This window comes from Thalassophryne amazonica, chromosome 5, assembly GCF_902500255.1.
Source record: "Thalassophryne amazonica chromosome 5, fThaAma1.1, whole genome shotgun sequence".
NCBI lineage: Eukaryota > Metazoa > Chordata > Actinopteri > Batrachoidiformes > Batrachoididae > Thalassophryne > Thalassophryne amazonica.
In genome coordinates, this window is record NC_047107.1 from 59,688,465 (window position 1) to 59,705,120 (window position 16,656).

Sequence of the window (16,656 nt, forward strand, 5' to 3'; positions counted from 1 at the left end):
CTCGAAATGCCAACTTCTTGTGAGAGACGGCGTGTTGATTTCCTAGGGGATTCCTCAAGCTGTTTCCCGCAAAGTCTCATGTTGTTTGAGTTCTGGCTGAAGGAGGTCGACCGCTGTGACCTTTATTAGCATTTGCTACACTTCCAGTTTCCCGAAATTTGGCCACCATACGTTCAATTGGCCTTCTATCAGGTACTTTGTACTCATCCTGATGCTGTGATAATAGTAGCAAGAGACTTTAACAGATGTAACTTGAAGTCTGTGCGTCCCAACTACTACCAGCACGTAAAGCAACCGACCAGAGGCGCACGTATTTAGACCACTGCTGTAGTAATGTGAAGTCCGGTTTCAGGTCTAGTTTAAGACCGGCTTTTGGTAAATTCGATCACTCCTCTATTTTTCTTCTTCCTACATACATGCAGAGGAGCAAACAGATTAAGCCACAAACGCGTATCGTGCAGTGCTGGAATGAGGACAGTGAAATGAAACTCCAAGGCTGTTTTGATGCCACGGATTGGACTGTTTTTAAGTCAGAGAATTTAGATGAATATTGTGTTGCTTTAACTGGATATATTCAATTTTGTATTGACTGCTGTGTGCCAAAGAAAGTAGTTAAGCATCACCCTAGTCAAAATCCATGGTTTAATTTGGATGTTAAAATGAAATTGAAAGAGCGCTCAGTGGCTTTTAATTCGGGTGACGCTGCTGCATATAAGCGGGCTCGATATGCAGTGGAGCACTCTATAAAGGTAGCTAAATGCTCTTATGGACATAAAATTGAAACTTTTTTTTAAAGAGAATGACCCAAAATGTATGTGGGAGGGTCTAAAACAAGGTCACCTCATCTAAACCCAGGAGAGAGACCATTACTGACTTTGAACTCTCGCTACCTAATGTGTTGAACCAGTTTTATTGCCGCTTTGAAACTGGGAACAGGGAGACATTTTCGTTTCCAGAATTCACAGATGAGAACTATCTTGTTCTTCATCAGGAGGACGTCCAAAGGTCCCTCAAAAGGACAAATGTGAGGAAGGCCAGTGGGCCGGTTGGAATCCCCCCTCGCGTCCCTAAACTCTGCTCAGAACAACTTGCCCCAGCTCTAACGGATTTATTCAACTTGTCACTGAGGCGCTGCACTGTTCCACTTGCCTTCAAAAGGTCAACCATTATCCCAGTGCCAAAGAAGTCACCAGTGTCTTGTCTTAATGAATACCGACCAGTGGCTCTAACTTCAGTTTTAATGAAGTGTTTTGAGCGCTTGGTGTTGAACTATATTAAAGATCAGATTCCGGTGGCCGTTGACCCACTTCAGTTTGCTTATAGACAAAACAGGAGTGTGGAGTACGCCATTGCCTTTGCCCTGAACTCTGTATACAAGCATTTGGACAAAAAGCAGTCTCATGCAAGAATGCTCTTTAGGGACTATAGTTCAGCGTTCAGTTCCTTGGTTCCAGCAAGACTCATTGTAAAACTGAAAAATCTTGGCCTTTGTGATGCCATGTGCAAATGGATTTTGAACTTTTTGTCTGGCAGGCCTCAAAGGGTTAAGGTTAATCACTGTGTCTCTGATGAACTTATTGTAAACACTGGCTCTCCACAAGGATGTATACTAAGTCCATTGCTGTATACCTTGTACACATATGACTGTGTTGCTTCTAATCCCAACAATCTGATTATTAAGTATGCAGATGACACAACTATAATCGGTCTCATTCATGCCAATGATGACTCTCATTATAGATCAGAGGTGGAAAAAATAGTTTTGTGGAGTGAACAAAACAACTTGAAATTGAATACCTCAAAAACTTGTGAGCTTGTCGAGCACTGCACAGGGTTGTCCGCTCAGCCAGCAGGATTCCAGGTGTGGAGCTGCCTGATCTGGAGGACATTTATAAAAAAAAAGGCTTTTTTCTCGGGGATTATCGATCATTAACGACCCATCTCATCATCCGGCCAGTGACTTTTTTGACCTGCTTCCCTCTGGCAGAAGGTATTGTGCCATTAAAAGCACAACATCCTGCCATAGCAGGAGTTTTTTCCCACAGGCTGTGAAAAATTTAAACAATGCACTATAGTAAAGCACTTTGAATCTGCACGGGCACTTAAGTTTTTGATATTTTAGACTACTATTTATTGACTTTGAATACCTTCTTTTAAGATTTTTATGTGGCTTGGGGGTTTTAATTATGCTGTACATGTTGAATTGAATTGTTTGTGTTTGTGTGTTTGATGCGCACTGAGATCTGCTCGCAATTTTTTTTTCAATTCCAATGTGGTTTTTCTACTGCAAATGGCAATAAACTGAAACTGAACTGCGATCTTCTTTCCCTTGTCAACCACCACTATGTCTGGTTGGTAGGCCAACAGCTGCTTGTCTGTCTGGAATTTGAAGACCCACAGGACATCAGCCCTGTCGTTCTCAACCACCTTTGGTGGACTTTGGGACTTCTAATCTGTATGTGACACACATGTTCCCGTACATGATTCCCAACGCTTGGCTGTGACTCTGTGTACGCTCCCCCAGCTTGCATTCTGCTACTATGTGCTGGACTGTCTCTGGGGCACATTTGCACAGCCTGCAACTTGGGTCCTGTCGGCTGTGGTAAACTCCTGCCTCTATGGGTCTTATACTTTAGACTTGTTCTTGTGCTGCCATGATCAGAGTCTTTGTGATATCCTTTAGGCCAGGCTATTCGAGCCACTGGTAGATTTTCTTGATGTCAACCACTTCCTCTATCTGTCAGTAGTACATCCCATGGAGGGACTTGGTCATCCATGATATCTCCTTTTCCTGCTCCTTATCACCGTCTATCTTCAGCTGTCATTCTTGTAGCATCTGATCTCAGGGGCTATCTTTCTAATGTATTCATGGATACTCGTCACTAATCCTTGAAGTCCCTCCTATTGCTCATAAAGCCTTATGGTGCTGGGCTTTGGGTGGAAACTTCTGTGCATTATGAGGAGTTTTTGTGTCTTGACATAAGTGCCATCTGTTTCCTCCTGTGGCCACTTTATTATCCCAGATGGGTATCTGATGACTAGTAGTGCGTATGTATTGATGGCTCAGATGTTATTCCTCCAATTGAGCTGGCTTCTCTGCACCTGTCTTACCTTCTGGAGGTATTTGGTTGTGGCTGACCTTCTTGCATCTTAATCATGGTTCCCATTGGTTTGTGGGATTCCCAGGTATTTGTATATTCACTATCCGGCCTTCTGGCAACTCCAGCCTTTCAGACTGGATTACCTTCCCTCTCTGCCACCATTCGGCCACACTTATCTAATCCAAACTATATCCCGATATTCTCACTCTAGATCCTGTTGAAGATAGTGAGTCAATTGTGAGCTCACTCTTGGCATAAAGCTTTTAAAAAAAAAAAAATGTGTAGAAATAAAGTGTAGGTATTAAAATGGCAGAGCAGGAGCGGCGGATGGTAGCTGTTGTGGGAGGATGCAGCGCACTGCTGCACACAGACTGCCCTGCAAACCCATCACCAACACCTGACTGCTAGCCTGTATGAACTGTAAAACCCAATATAATGTGCGTACGAGTATTGAGCTAGTGAAGTGCATTCAAATTGTGTGTCACGTGAAGCCTAACCCCAAGCAGATGGCGGAAGGGAGAGGCACGGTGCAGGGAGTGGGCCGTACACCCCGGCCCCACTGGACCCCGCGGCCCACTCCCAGACCTATATCTGAGGTGTGTGTGTGTGTATAAAGAAAAGAATAGATTTTAGCTAGTCTTTCCAGTTCTATGAAGTTGGACTCAGTCACATCGAACAGTGATGCTTTGACCTTCACAATAGATTCCTTTGTTATGACTTTGGATTTTGCATTCATATTTTTATTATGAAGTGCTGCTGTAGCACGTCTGACTGGCTGAGGTCTGGAAGACCGGTGTAGGTCAACAAACTGTTGCCGAGATTTACTAGCCTCAACAGCACGCTCCAAAGTTTGTTGGGCTGCAGGTCCAAATATTTGGCCTGGAAGAACCGGCAGCGAACGGAGTGTGCCTCTGCAGGATCCGGACAGGGGGGACTGTGCAAGCCACACCTGACGTCTAGTGATGGTAAGGGTTGACATCAGTCTGCCAAGCTCTCTGGACATATAAGCAAAGGTTTGGAGTGAGGCATCATCAACCTCTGCCTCCCTCAAAGACTTTGAGAGGGCAAGGGCTAAATGGGACAGTGAGTTGCCTAGGCGACCGATGCGAGCAGCTTTTGGTGAGGTCATCAGTGACCCTACACTGAGGACGTGGGCAGCGGGCATCTGGCCGAGCAGCATCAGCTGGAGCCACAACCAGGTTTGCAATAATGCTGTCAACGGTGGGCATACGGTTCAGACCATACTGTGCCGAATTACACATAGAGCTAAGGGCTCTGCAGTCCTGCGATAGATGGGTCAATGATTTGGGGTCTGCCCAACATCGGTGGAGCTCCTCGATATATGGTTGTGAAACTGGAATGTTGAACTCAGGCTTCTGAGTGATTTTGAAAAAGGCACTTGAAGCGGTGGTTTCCGCAGGGGGATTGTCGACCCCAAGCCTGGATAAAGCCAACTGAACAGCTTGCTTGACAAAGGATAGTCCAGGTCCGATTTGCGGCAGGGACTCTGTCTCAGAGGTGTGAGAGCCCACTAATGAATGGCTTGGAGAAAGACCCCTCTCATCCTCATCTTCCACACAGTTTATATCACTTGTCATGTACAAGGAATCAGTCGCAGCAATAGACACGACATCTTCCTCCTGCTGAGTAACTACACTGGTCTGATCAGCCTTATTAGGGACAACAGGAACTGTCACTGCATCCCTAGGCTGTAGATTCAGAAGCAAGGACTTAATCTGAGCAAACTCAGAAGTCAACGTTTCGACCTTTTCAGCCAAAGCATGGTCATGAGTAACCTTCTTAGCAGAAGGGGCTCCTGCATGTGGGCGTTTATGGTGCTTTGGTTCCTTCCTGGAGCTGGAGGCCAAAGTCGCACTAGATATTCCACTTTCCCATGCCGCAAGTCTAACAGATCTCTCTGCCAGTGGCATGCTGGCACAATTAAGGCAGGCATCGCCAGTCAGGGCTTCCCTCAGGTGTCCGATCCCAAGACACGAGGGGCTAAACATATGTCCATCATCTGGGCTCAAGTGAGCCAAACAGGTACTACAGCCATGCAACGAAGGCCCTGTCAACATTGTGGACTGCGTGCAGATGGCTAATGCAAGCCTGGATGGTTACAAATGGAAAGACAAAGCGTGAATCACACACAGTGTAAATAGTAACACGAGGCACGGAGCGTGAAGCACTCACAGCCGCAGACTCGGCAGAGGCACGGAGCGTGAAGCACTCCAACCGCAGACTCGGCACGAGGCACTGAGCGTGAAACACTCAGTGTAAAAGCTAATACAAGGCCCAGAGCGTGAAACACTCACAGCCACAATAATAACACGATGCACACAGCCGAAAAACTCACAGCCCAAATGCTAAGTCACTTAGAGCAACGATGACAACACTAGCTGCTAGCGGAGCTGTTAAACTTAGCAAATGGCGGCAGTGCAGACGAAGTACTTCAAGGAGTGGAAAACACTCACGGCAAGCCCAACACAGTACACTATACTGGTTCTGATACACACACTACAACGTAGTTAACGGGGTTAGTGACACAACTAAACAAATAGCCAGCTTTCATCGAAACAACACAGCTAATGTGCACAGAGAAAAATACCCAGCAGGGCAGCGGCAAAGGCGCGCACCCGGCATTTAGGAAGGTGTACTCACGACAGGCGTCAGTCAAAGAAGACAAAAAACAGTGAAGCCGTGTCTCGCAGCCTCTGGAGGACGTGTGCAGTGCACGTTGCTCCAACCGAAGGTGGGTTGCGAGGCTACAAGCGAGAGTGGCAATCACAGCTAAATGCGTTCTCAACCTCTAAGAATGCGAGAATGTATAAAAGAAGCGAGCGCTTGGTGCATCTGGTATATAAAGACAACCAGTGAAGTCACCCAGGTCACATCCAATGGTGTGACTTTGTTGGTCCCAATGGGACGTGCCCAGAACACCTCTCCAGCGAGGCGTCCAGGGGGCATCCGGAAAAGATGCCCGAGCCAACTCAACTGACTCCTTTCGACGTGGAGGAGCAGCGGCTCGACTCCGAGCTCCTCCCGAGTGACCGAGCTCTTCACCTTATCTCTAAGGGAGCGCCCAGCCACCCTGCGGAGGAAACTCATCTCAGCCGCTTGTACTCGCGATCTCGTTCTTTTGGTCATGAGCCAAATCTCATGACCATGGGTGAGGATCGGAACATAGATCGATCGGTAAATCGAGAGCTTTGCCCCCCTACTCGGCTCTCTCTTCACCACGACGGTCCGATACAGCGACCGCATCACTGCAGATGCTGCACCGATCCGTCTATCGATATCACGCTCCATCCGTCCCTCACTCGTGAACAAGACCCCGAGATACTTAAACTCCTCCACTTGAGGCAAGGACACTCCACCGACCTGAAGAGGCCAAAGCACCTTTTTCCGGTCGAGAACCATGGCCTCGGATTTGGAGGTGCTGATTTTCATCCCGGATGCTTCACACTTAGCTGCAAACTGCCCCAGTGCACGCTAAAGGTCCTGATTTGGCAAAGCCAGCAGAACCACATCATCCGCAAACAGCAGAGACGAGATTCTGTGGTTCCCAAACCAGACCCCGTCTACACCCTGGCTGCGCCTAGAAATTTTGTCCATAAAGATAATGAACAGAACCGGTGGCAAAGGGCAGCCCTGGCGGAGGCCAACGTGCACTGGAAACAGGTTTGACTTACTACCGGCAATGCGAACCAAGCTCCTGCTGCAGTCGTACAGGGACCGGATAGCCCTTAGCAAAGGACCCCATACTCCTGGAGCACTCCCCACAGGGTGCCCTGATTGACACGGTCGAACGCCTTCTCCAGATACACAAAGCACATGTGGACTGGTTGGGCGAACTCCCATGAACCCTCGAGCACCCGATGGAGCATGTAGAGCTGGTCCAGTGTGCCGCGACCAGGACGAAAACCACACTGCTCCTCCTGAATCCGAGGTTCGACCATCGGTCGAAATCTCCTCTCCAGTACTCTGGAATAGACCTTACCGGGGAGGCTGAGGAGTGTGATTCCTCTATAGTTGGAACACACCCTCCGGTCCCCCTTTTTAAACAGAGGGACCACCACCCTGGTCTGCCAATCCAGAGGCACTGTCCCAGATCGCCACGCGATGTTGCAGAGGCGTGTCAGCCAAGATAGTCCCACAACATCCAGAGACTTAAGGTACTCAGGATGGATTTCATCCACCCCAGGAGCCTTGCCACCGAGGAGCTTTCTAACCGCCTTGGTGACTTTGGCCTGGCTAATGAATGGGTCCGCCTCTGAGTCCCCAGTCTCTGCTTCCTCTTTGGAAGACGTGACGATGGGATTGAGGAGATCCTCAAAGTACTCCTTCCACCGCCCGACAACATCCCCAGTCAGGGTCAACAGCTCCCCACCCGCACCGTAAACAGTGCTGGTGGAGAGCTGCTTCCGCCTCCTGAGGCGTCAGACGATTTGCCAGAATCTCTTTGAGGCCGACCGATAGTCCTCCTCCATAGCCTCCCCGAACTCCTCCCAGACCTGAGTTTTTGCCTCTGCGACCGCACGGGCTGCGGCACGCTTGGCCTGCCGGTACCTGTCAGCTGCCTCTGGGGTCCCACCTACCAACAAAGATAAGTAGGACTCCTTCTTCAGCTTGACGGCATCCCTTACTTCCGGTGTCCACCACCGGGTTCGGGGATTGCCGCCGCGACAGGCACCAGAGACCTTGTGACCACAGCTACGAGCGGCCGCATCGACAGTTGAGGTGGAGAACATGGTCCACTCGGACTCCATGTCTCCAACCTCACCCGGGATCTGGGAGAAGCTCTCCCGGAGGTGGGAGTTGAAGACCTCGCTGACAGAGCCTTCCACCAGTCGTTCCCAGCAGACCCTCACGATACGTTTGGGCCTGCCAGGTCTGACCGGCTTCCTCCCCTCCCAGCGAATCCAACTCACCACCAGGTGGTGATCGGTCGACAGCTCTGCCCCTCTCTTCACTCGAGTGTCCGAGACACGTGGCCGAAGGTCAGATGATACGACTACAAAGTCGATCATCGACCTCCGGCTCAGGGTGTCCTGGTGCCACGTGCACTTATGGACACCCTTGTGCTCGAACATGGTGTTTGTGATGGACAAACTGTGACTTACCACAGAAGTCCAACAACTGAACACCACTCGGGTTCAGATCGGGGAGGCCGTGCTTCCCGATCACCCCCCTCCAGGTCTCACTGTCGCCGCCCACGTGGGCGTTGAAATCCCCCAGGAGAACAATGGAGTCCCCAGTCGGAGCGCTATCTAGGACCCCTCCCAGGGACTCCAGGAAGGTCGGGTACTCTGCACTGCTGCTCGGCCCGTAGGCCGAGACAACGGTGAGAGACCTGTCCCTGACCCGAAGGTGTAAGGGACGCGACCCTCTCGTTCACCGGAGTGAACTCCAACACATGGCGACTGAGCTGGGGAGCAATAAGCGATGCGACCACAGCTCTCCGCCTCTCCCCATGGGCAGCGCCAGAAAAATGACGCATCCAGCCCCTCTCCAGGAGTTGGGTACCAGAGCCCAAGCTGTGCGTGGAGGTGAGCCCGACTATCTCTAGTCGGTATCTCTCAACCTCCCACACAAGCTCAGGCTCCTTCCCCCCTAGCGAGGTGACATTCCACGTCCCAACAGCCAGGGGCTGTGAGCATGGACCGGGCCACCAGGCCACCCACCCTCGACCACCACCCAATCCTCTCTGCACCCGACCCCCATGGCCCCCTCTGCAGGTGGTGAACCCACAGGAGGGCGGGCCCACATCGCTCTTTCGGGCTGAGTCCGGCCGGGCCCCATGGGCTAAGGCCCGACCACCAGGCTCTCTCTCGCGAGCCCCAATCCCAGGCCTGGCTCCAGGGTGGGACCCCGGCTCCACCATACCGGGCGACGTCTCGGTCCTTGATTTTTTTTTTACTGGTCATGGAGGTTCTGAACTGAATTGCCCCCCTCTAGCTGCCACCTTATGTGGTGGGGGAGTTTGCGTACCCGGATGATCCTAGGAGCTATGTTGTCGGGGGCTTTGTGCTCCCTGTAGGGTCTCCCAAGGCAAACAGGTCCTAGGTGATGGGTCAGACTAAGTGCAGTTCAGAACCTTACTGTAATTGGTATAAAAGACAGACACTTTACTACACTTTACTGATGTTGGCTGTGATAAGAGAATGAAGCATTAACCCGTTTATGCCCAGATTTTTTTTGGAGTTGTGGAAAAAGTTGCATTATTACCTTTTGTGATTTTTATTGATAGTAGGAAATGACAGTGTTATACTTTGGCAACAGTTGTTGCTAGTGGGACAAAACAGGTTAATGTGTTCTATCACTGAGTAGTGAGCATATCATGCGATCCAGCTCTGGATAGAGTAATTTGAAACAATGGATATGGTTTTGAAAGGCATTTTCCTCATGAGTTTATGTACACTTAACATGTGAATTATGAGTTTTGTGTACTGTCTGCCATTATGCACAAATTTCTATTCTAAACAATATGTCCATATCCATGTTGGATAATACCCCCAAATGGATTTTAATACATGACACACCCTGGAGCCATTAAAGCAGGCAACATGTCATAAGTCTTTCAGGACCTCTGCCGACACGTTATACATACACCATGTTTGTTTAAAGGGGTATATTTTTTCTTCTTCTTGTGCCATCATTATTTCTATTCCTAGTTAAATTACTTTTCTCATTGTTTCCTTTTACTAATACTTCTGTTTTCTCATCTTTGTGTATCCAGTTGTCTGTGCAGTTGTGTCGTTTGTCTGGTGATCAGGAGGTCATCGTGCTTCACTTAGAGATAGAGGGTCTCGGTACTGAGCTGAAACTACGTACCTTTGACATGACATCTTACACATTTCTTCGAGAGATCTGCCTCAAGTGCCCTGAATATATGGGTGGGTACTGGGTACATGTCAGTGAAACTGCTGTTCTCAATTTAGGAAACTTTCATCAAATTTTAGACACTGGCTCCAATTTCCTGATGAGACACTTCACCAGTTGTTAATAAGCATGTTTGTATTAACATCAGATGAATGATGAATCTCACTTGTACTACATTTTTATGATTTACTTTTTTCTTACATAGATTCAGAAGAGAAGGCAGTTCAGTTGATCACCACCCTGGACAACACAGAGGATGATCTGCTCACCCTGGAGTATATTAAAGTATTTGCAGTTACATAAACTGAAAAATAGATGCTGTGTGGATACAGTATTCAAGTAATTCAGTTATTTGAAAATGACTAAGTGCAAACTATATATCTTCAATAGGCTGACAAGAATGGTCCTGAGTTCAAGTCTCAACACAAAAACACAGAGCAGCTCATAAAGGTGAGCAACTGTTTTTGACTCGTCAGAATTGGAACGATTATTCTTGTTGTTGAATATGATAACTGGAATTAATTTGTCTAACCACTTCAAACATAAATACAAAATGTCACATTATAAAATAAATAAAAAATAGTGTCCAGCTCAGTGACCTCAGAACTGCATCTCTGATTTTTGTGGATGATGTGGTTCTGTTAGCTTCATCAAGCAGTGACGTCCGATGCACACTGACTGGGTTTGAGATTGTGTGAAGTGATTGGGATAAGAATCTGCACCCCCAACTCTGAGGCCGTGGTCCTCTGTCAGAAAAGGATGGCTTACCTCCTCTGGATCAAGGGAGAGTTACTGCACTAGGTGGAGGAGTTTTAAGTATTTCTTAGACTTGTTCATGAGTCGGGGGTAAGCTAGAGCCTGAGATTGCTAGGCTGATTCGGGTGGCTTCTGATATTTTACAGATGAGGCTCTCAAATTACCAGTCAATTGTCACCCCTATCTGCGCCCATGGTCGTAAACATAAGATTGCGGATACAATCGGTGGAAATTCCGTCCGGTATTTGGGCTTATACTCAGGGACAGGGTGAGAGGCTTGACTATCTAGGAGGGTCTCTGAGTAGAGCCACTGATTCTTCGCGTTGAAAGGAGCCACCTGAGGTTGTTTTGGCATCTGGTGAGGAAGCCCCCTGGTCATCTCCCGAAGGAGGTCTTCCAGGTACATCCAACTGGGAGGAGGGTTTGGGGAAGACTCAGGACACACTGGAGGGATTATATTTCTCAGATGGCTTGACAGTGTCTCGGGATCCCCTGGGAAGAGTTACAGGACTTCTCAGAGGATAGGGAAGTGTGGGGATGAGCTGCTTGCTCTGCTGCCACCACGACCCAGTTAAGTAGCTGAAAATAAATGAATAAAATACATCAAAAACATAACACAAACATGCAGTACAGTATATGTATTTTCTGCTGATACTCAACTTGTTTATGCAGGTTTTGTTTTTATATTACGCTGTGCTGTATGTTTATAGACATTTTATACAGTCACTGTCAGATGATGATGATGATAATTAAATATCTGATTTCAAGTTAAACTTGGTTGAACTCAGTCGGGATTATAATAGTGCTGAAGGGTACACAAATTAAATGATGGAACTTGACTTGTCCTTCTCCAGTCTGATTGGATGGGGGGAAAATTGCAAATAAGAAATGTATTCGTTTCAGGTGAGCTTCTCATCTCTCGATGTGCATCTGCACACAGAGGCTCTCCTCAACACCATGAACTTCCTCAACAACCTCCTTCCTCCATCCACTAAGAAGGAAGGAGGACAGGGAGAGCTTCCCACCATCCCAGAGGAGGATGACGGAGAGGATAAGGAGGAGAAGAAAAAGGAGTCCATTGTACCAAAGAAAAGTAGCAACTAATCTATTTTTTTTCTTTTTTTTTTAACTTCATTTTGTATTTTTAAGCTTGTTCGATATACTCGTAAGCTTGGTGAATCACATGGAGTTAGTAAGAACATTCTGTTAAATTTAATATTCTGTGTCAGTTCTCTTTGGTTCTATTCATGGTCTTTAAATGCTCCCTCTACATCTCTTCTTGCTTTTTTCCACAGCTTCTAAGAGTTCAAAGTTTGCAGACATGGTCAATCTGCATGTCAGAGCTGATCTCAACTGTCTGAAAGTTTTCATTCGAGGGCAGAAAGCCAGAATCTCAGAGATCTGTATTGAAGGTATGATTAAGAATACTGAAATCTCCCACTTATACAGTAGTGTTCAGAATAATAGTAGTGCTATGTGACTAAAAAGATTAATCCAGGTTTTGAGTATATTTCCTATTGTTACATGGGAAACAAGGTACCAGTAGATTCTCACAAATCCAACAAGACCAAGCATTCATGATATGCACACTCTTAAGTCTATGAAATTGGGCTATTAGTAAAAAAAAGTAGAAAAGGGGGTGTTCATAATAATAGTAGTGTGGCATTCAGTCAGTGAGTTCGTCAATTTTGTGGAACAAACAGGTGTGAATCAGGTGTCCCCTATTTAAGGATGAAGCCAGCACCTGTTGAACATGCTTTTCTCTTTGAAAGCCTGAGGAAAATGGGACGTTCAAGACATTGTTCAGAAGAACAGTGTAGTTTGATTAAAAAGTTGATTGGAGAGGGGAAAACATATACGCAGGTGCAAAAAATTATAGGCTATTCATCTACAATGATCTCCAATGCTTTTTGGAGACGTGTGGAAGAAAATGGAAAACCATCAAAATGGATAGAAGAATAACCAGAATGGCAAAAGCTCACCCATTGATCAGCTAGAGTTACCTGTAAGTGCTGTGACAGTTAGAAGACACCTGTGTGAAGCTAATTTATTTGCAAGAATCCCTTGCAAAGTCCCTCTGTTAAATAAAAGGCGTGCAGAAGAGATTACAATTTGCCAAAGAACACATCAACTGGCCTAAAGATAAATGGAGGAATATTTTGTGAACTGATGAGAGTAAAATTGTTCTTTTTGGGTCCAAGGGCCGCAGACAGTTTGTGAGACGACCCCCAAACTCTGAATTCAAGCCACAGTTCACAGTGAAGACAGTGAAGCATGGTGGTGCAAGCATCATGATATGGGCATGTTTCTCCTACTATGGTGTTGGGCCTATATATTGCATACCAGGTATCATGGATCAGTTTGGATATGTCAAAATACTTGAAGAGGTCATGCCCTTGAAATGGGTGTTTCAACAAGTCAATGACCCCAAGCACACCAGTAAACGAGCAAAATCTTGGTTCCAAACCAACAAAATTAATGCCTCGCAGATGTGAAGAAATCATGAAACTGTGGTTATACAACTAAATACTAGTTTAGTGATTCACAGGATTGCTAAAAAAGCAGTTTGAACATAAAAGTTTTGAGTTTGTAGCATCAACAGCAGATGCTACTATTATTGTGAACACCCCCTTTTCTACTTTTTTTTTTTTTTACTAATAGCCCAATTTCATAGCCTTAAGAGTGTGCATATCATGAATGCTTGGTCTTGTTGGATTTGTGAGAATCTACTGGATCTACTGGTACCTTGTTTCCCATGTAACAATAAGAAATATACTCAAAACCTGGATTAATCTTTTTAGTCACATAGCACTACTATTATTCTGAACACTACTGTATATATAATGTGTGTGTGTGTGTGTGTGTGTGTGTATGATGACTGCACTATTCCACTTTATGATCCCCTGCTACAAGTCTGTTGTTGGTACACACTTTGTTTGAATGTCTAGACTGTGCCTTACACATCTTACATGTGCCATTAAAAGGGAAGAATTTTGAAGAAAAAAATCTTGCCAAATAGTTTGTTGTCCTAAGTATTCCAACCAAAGTCATGTTGAAACTGTCCAGGTCTGGTTTCTGAGGTTCTGATGAGGAAGAAGGAAATGGAGGTTCTCGCCAACCTGAAAAACATCGTAATCTTAGACTGTGACAAAGAAGCTCTATACAACAAGGTACAATCTTTGTGGCTTTACCAGTTGAGATCCAATATCTGTCATCCTATCCAAAAACTATTCCAGTTTAATTTCTTGTTCAGTTTAATGTAATGTATATGACTTGTTAGTAAAGTCTTTTAGCTTCCCCCTTTTTGCTTGGGGTCACCACTTTTTCCTGGAAAAAGTGGTTTCGCGACAGCTCGTGGACTTCCTCACTGAGAATAATCTTTTTGAGCCACTGCAGTCTGCTTTTAGAAAATATCATTCCGCAGAGACAGCACTTACTAAAGTAGTGAATGACCTTTTGCGCGCAATGGACTCAGATACCACTACAGTCTTGGTACTGCTGGATCTTAGTGCTGCGTTTGATACTGTGGATCATCATATTTTACTCAATAGGCTGGAAAATCACTTTGGGATTACTGGAACTGCTCTTGCCTGGTTGACGTCATACCTGTCCAGTCGCTCTTACTGCGTATTGTGTAATGGCATCTCCTCTGATTGTAGGGACATGAAGTTTGGAGTTCCTCAGGGATCCATTTTAGGCCCCCTGCTTTTTTCCCTTTATGTAGCACCTCTTGGGAATATCCTGCGGCGCTTTGGGATTTCCTTTCATTGTTATACTGATGACACTCAATTGTACATGCCAATAACTTCTTTATGTTCTCTAATGCGCTATACCAACACAGTGCAGAGTAGCTACCTAAACTCTGTAAGTGAGATAGAGTATCTCGTCAATAGTTTTACATCCTCTGAAGACAACTTTGGATGCTGTAGCTCCTCTGAAAAAGAGAGCTTTAAATCAGAAGTGCCTGTCTCCGTGGTATAACTCACAAACTCGTAGCTTAAAGCAATATTGCCAAAGATACTGTCATCCTCTATAACAGCACTTGAATCTCTCTCAGTCTTATTGCATTGTTTGCAATCACCATTGCACACATGGCTTCCTCTTGTTGTGGAGTAAAAAGGGGCCCCCTTCCACCTCTGCGAGGTTGTCTTGCAGTCCTATGTGTTGTAGAGTAAAATTATAGTAAAGTACAGTAAATAGGAGATAAAACAAGGTATTGGATTAGTGTCCAACACTATACACACCTGTTCTCCCTACGAAATGTTTGAATGATGGAATTTACAGTGGTTCTTCCTACATTGAAATGCCTGACTCTGTGGTATAACTCACAAACTCGTACCTTAAAGCAGATAACCCGTAAGTTGGAGAGGAAATGGCGTCTCACTAATTTAGAAGATCTTCACTTAGCCTGGAAAAAGAGTCTGTTGCTCTATAAAAAAGCCCTCCGTAAAGCTAGGACATCTTACTACTCATCACTAATTGAAGAAAATAAGAACAACCCCAGGTTTCTTTTCAGCACTGTAGCCAGGCTGACAGAGTCAGAGCTCTATTGAGCCGAGTATTCCTTTAACTTTAACTAGTAATGACTTCATGACTTTTTTTGCTAATAAAATTTTAACTATTAGAGAAAAAATTACTCATAACCATCCCAAAGACGTATCGTTATCTTTGGCTGCTTTCAGTGATGCCGGTATTTGGTTAGACTCTTTCTCTCAGATTGTTCTGTCTGAGTTATTTTCATTAGTTACTTCATCCAAACCATCAACATGTCTATTAGACCCCATTCCTACCAGGCTGCTCAAGGAAGCCCTACCATTATTTAATGCTTCGATCTTAAATATGATCAATCTATCTTTGTTAGTTGGCTATGTACCACAGGCTTTTAAGGTGGCAGTAATTAAACCATTACTTAAAAAGCCATCACTTGACCCAGCTATCTTAGCTAATTATAGGCCAATCTCCAACCTTCCTTTTCTCTCAAAAATTCTTGAAAGGGTAGTTGTAAAACAGCTAACTGATCATCTGCAGAGGAATGGTCTATTTGAAGAGTTTCAGTCAGGTTTTAGAATTCATCATAGTACAGAAACAGCATTAGTGATCTTCTTATGGCCTCAGACAGTGGACTCATCTCCGTGCTTGTTCTGTTAGACCTCAGTGCTGCTTTTGATACTGTTGACCATAAAATTTTATTAGAGATTAGAGCATGCCATAGGTATTAAAGGCACTGCGCTGCGGTGGTTTGAATCATATTTATCTAATAGATTACAATTTGTCCATGTAAATGGGTTATCTTCTTCATAGACTAAGGTTAATTATGGAGTTCCACAAGGTTCTGTGCTAGGACCAATTTTATTCACTTTATACATGCTTCCCTTAGGCAGTATTATTAGACGGCATTGCTTAAATTTTCATTGTTACGCAGATGATACCCAGCTTTATCTATCCATGAAGCCAGAGGACACACACCAATTAGCTAAACTGCAGGATTGTCTTACAGACATAAAGACATGGATGACCTCTAATTTCCTGCTTTTAAACTCAGGTAAAACTGAAGTTATTGTACTTGGCCCCACAAATCTTATAAACATGGTGTCTAACCAGATCCTTACTCTGGATGGCATTACCCTGACCTCTAGTAATACTGTGAGAAATCTTGGAGTCATTTTTGATCAGGATATGTCATTCCAAGCCCATATTAAACAAATATGTAGGACTGCTTTTTTGCATTTACGTAATATCTCTAAAATTAGAAAGGTCTTGTCTCAGAGTGATGCTGAAAAACTAATTCATGCATTTATTTCCTCTAGGCTGGACTATTGTAATTCATTATTATCAGGTTGTCCTAAAAGTTCCCTGAAAAGCCTTCAGTTAATTCAAAATGCTGCAGCTAGAGTACTAACGGGGACTAGAAGGAGAG

The 16,656-nt window shown here is 45.4% G+C and overlaps 1 protein-coding gene across 1 annotated transcript in view; it reads left to right on the plus strand.

Annotated features, from left to right (window-relative positions):
• The window catches only part of vps13a (vacuolar protein sorting 13 homolog A), a 178,007-nt gene that overhangs the window by 39,539 nt on the left and 121,812 nt on the right, over positions 1 to 16,656 (plus strand). Inside the window, 6 exon segments of the mRNA XM_034170409.1 lie at positions 9,841 to 9,997; positions 10,189 to 10,268; positions 10,374 to 10,433; positions 11,643 to 11,832; positions 12,035 to 12,151; positions 13,806 to 13,909. Of these exon segments, the coding sequence (XP_034026300.1) occupies positions 9,841 to 9,997; positions 10,189 to 10,268; positions 10,374 to 10,433; positions 11,643 to 11,832; positions 12,035 to 12,151; positions 13,806 to 13,909 (708 nt within the window).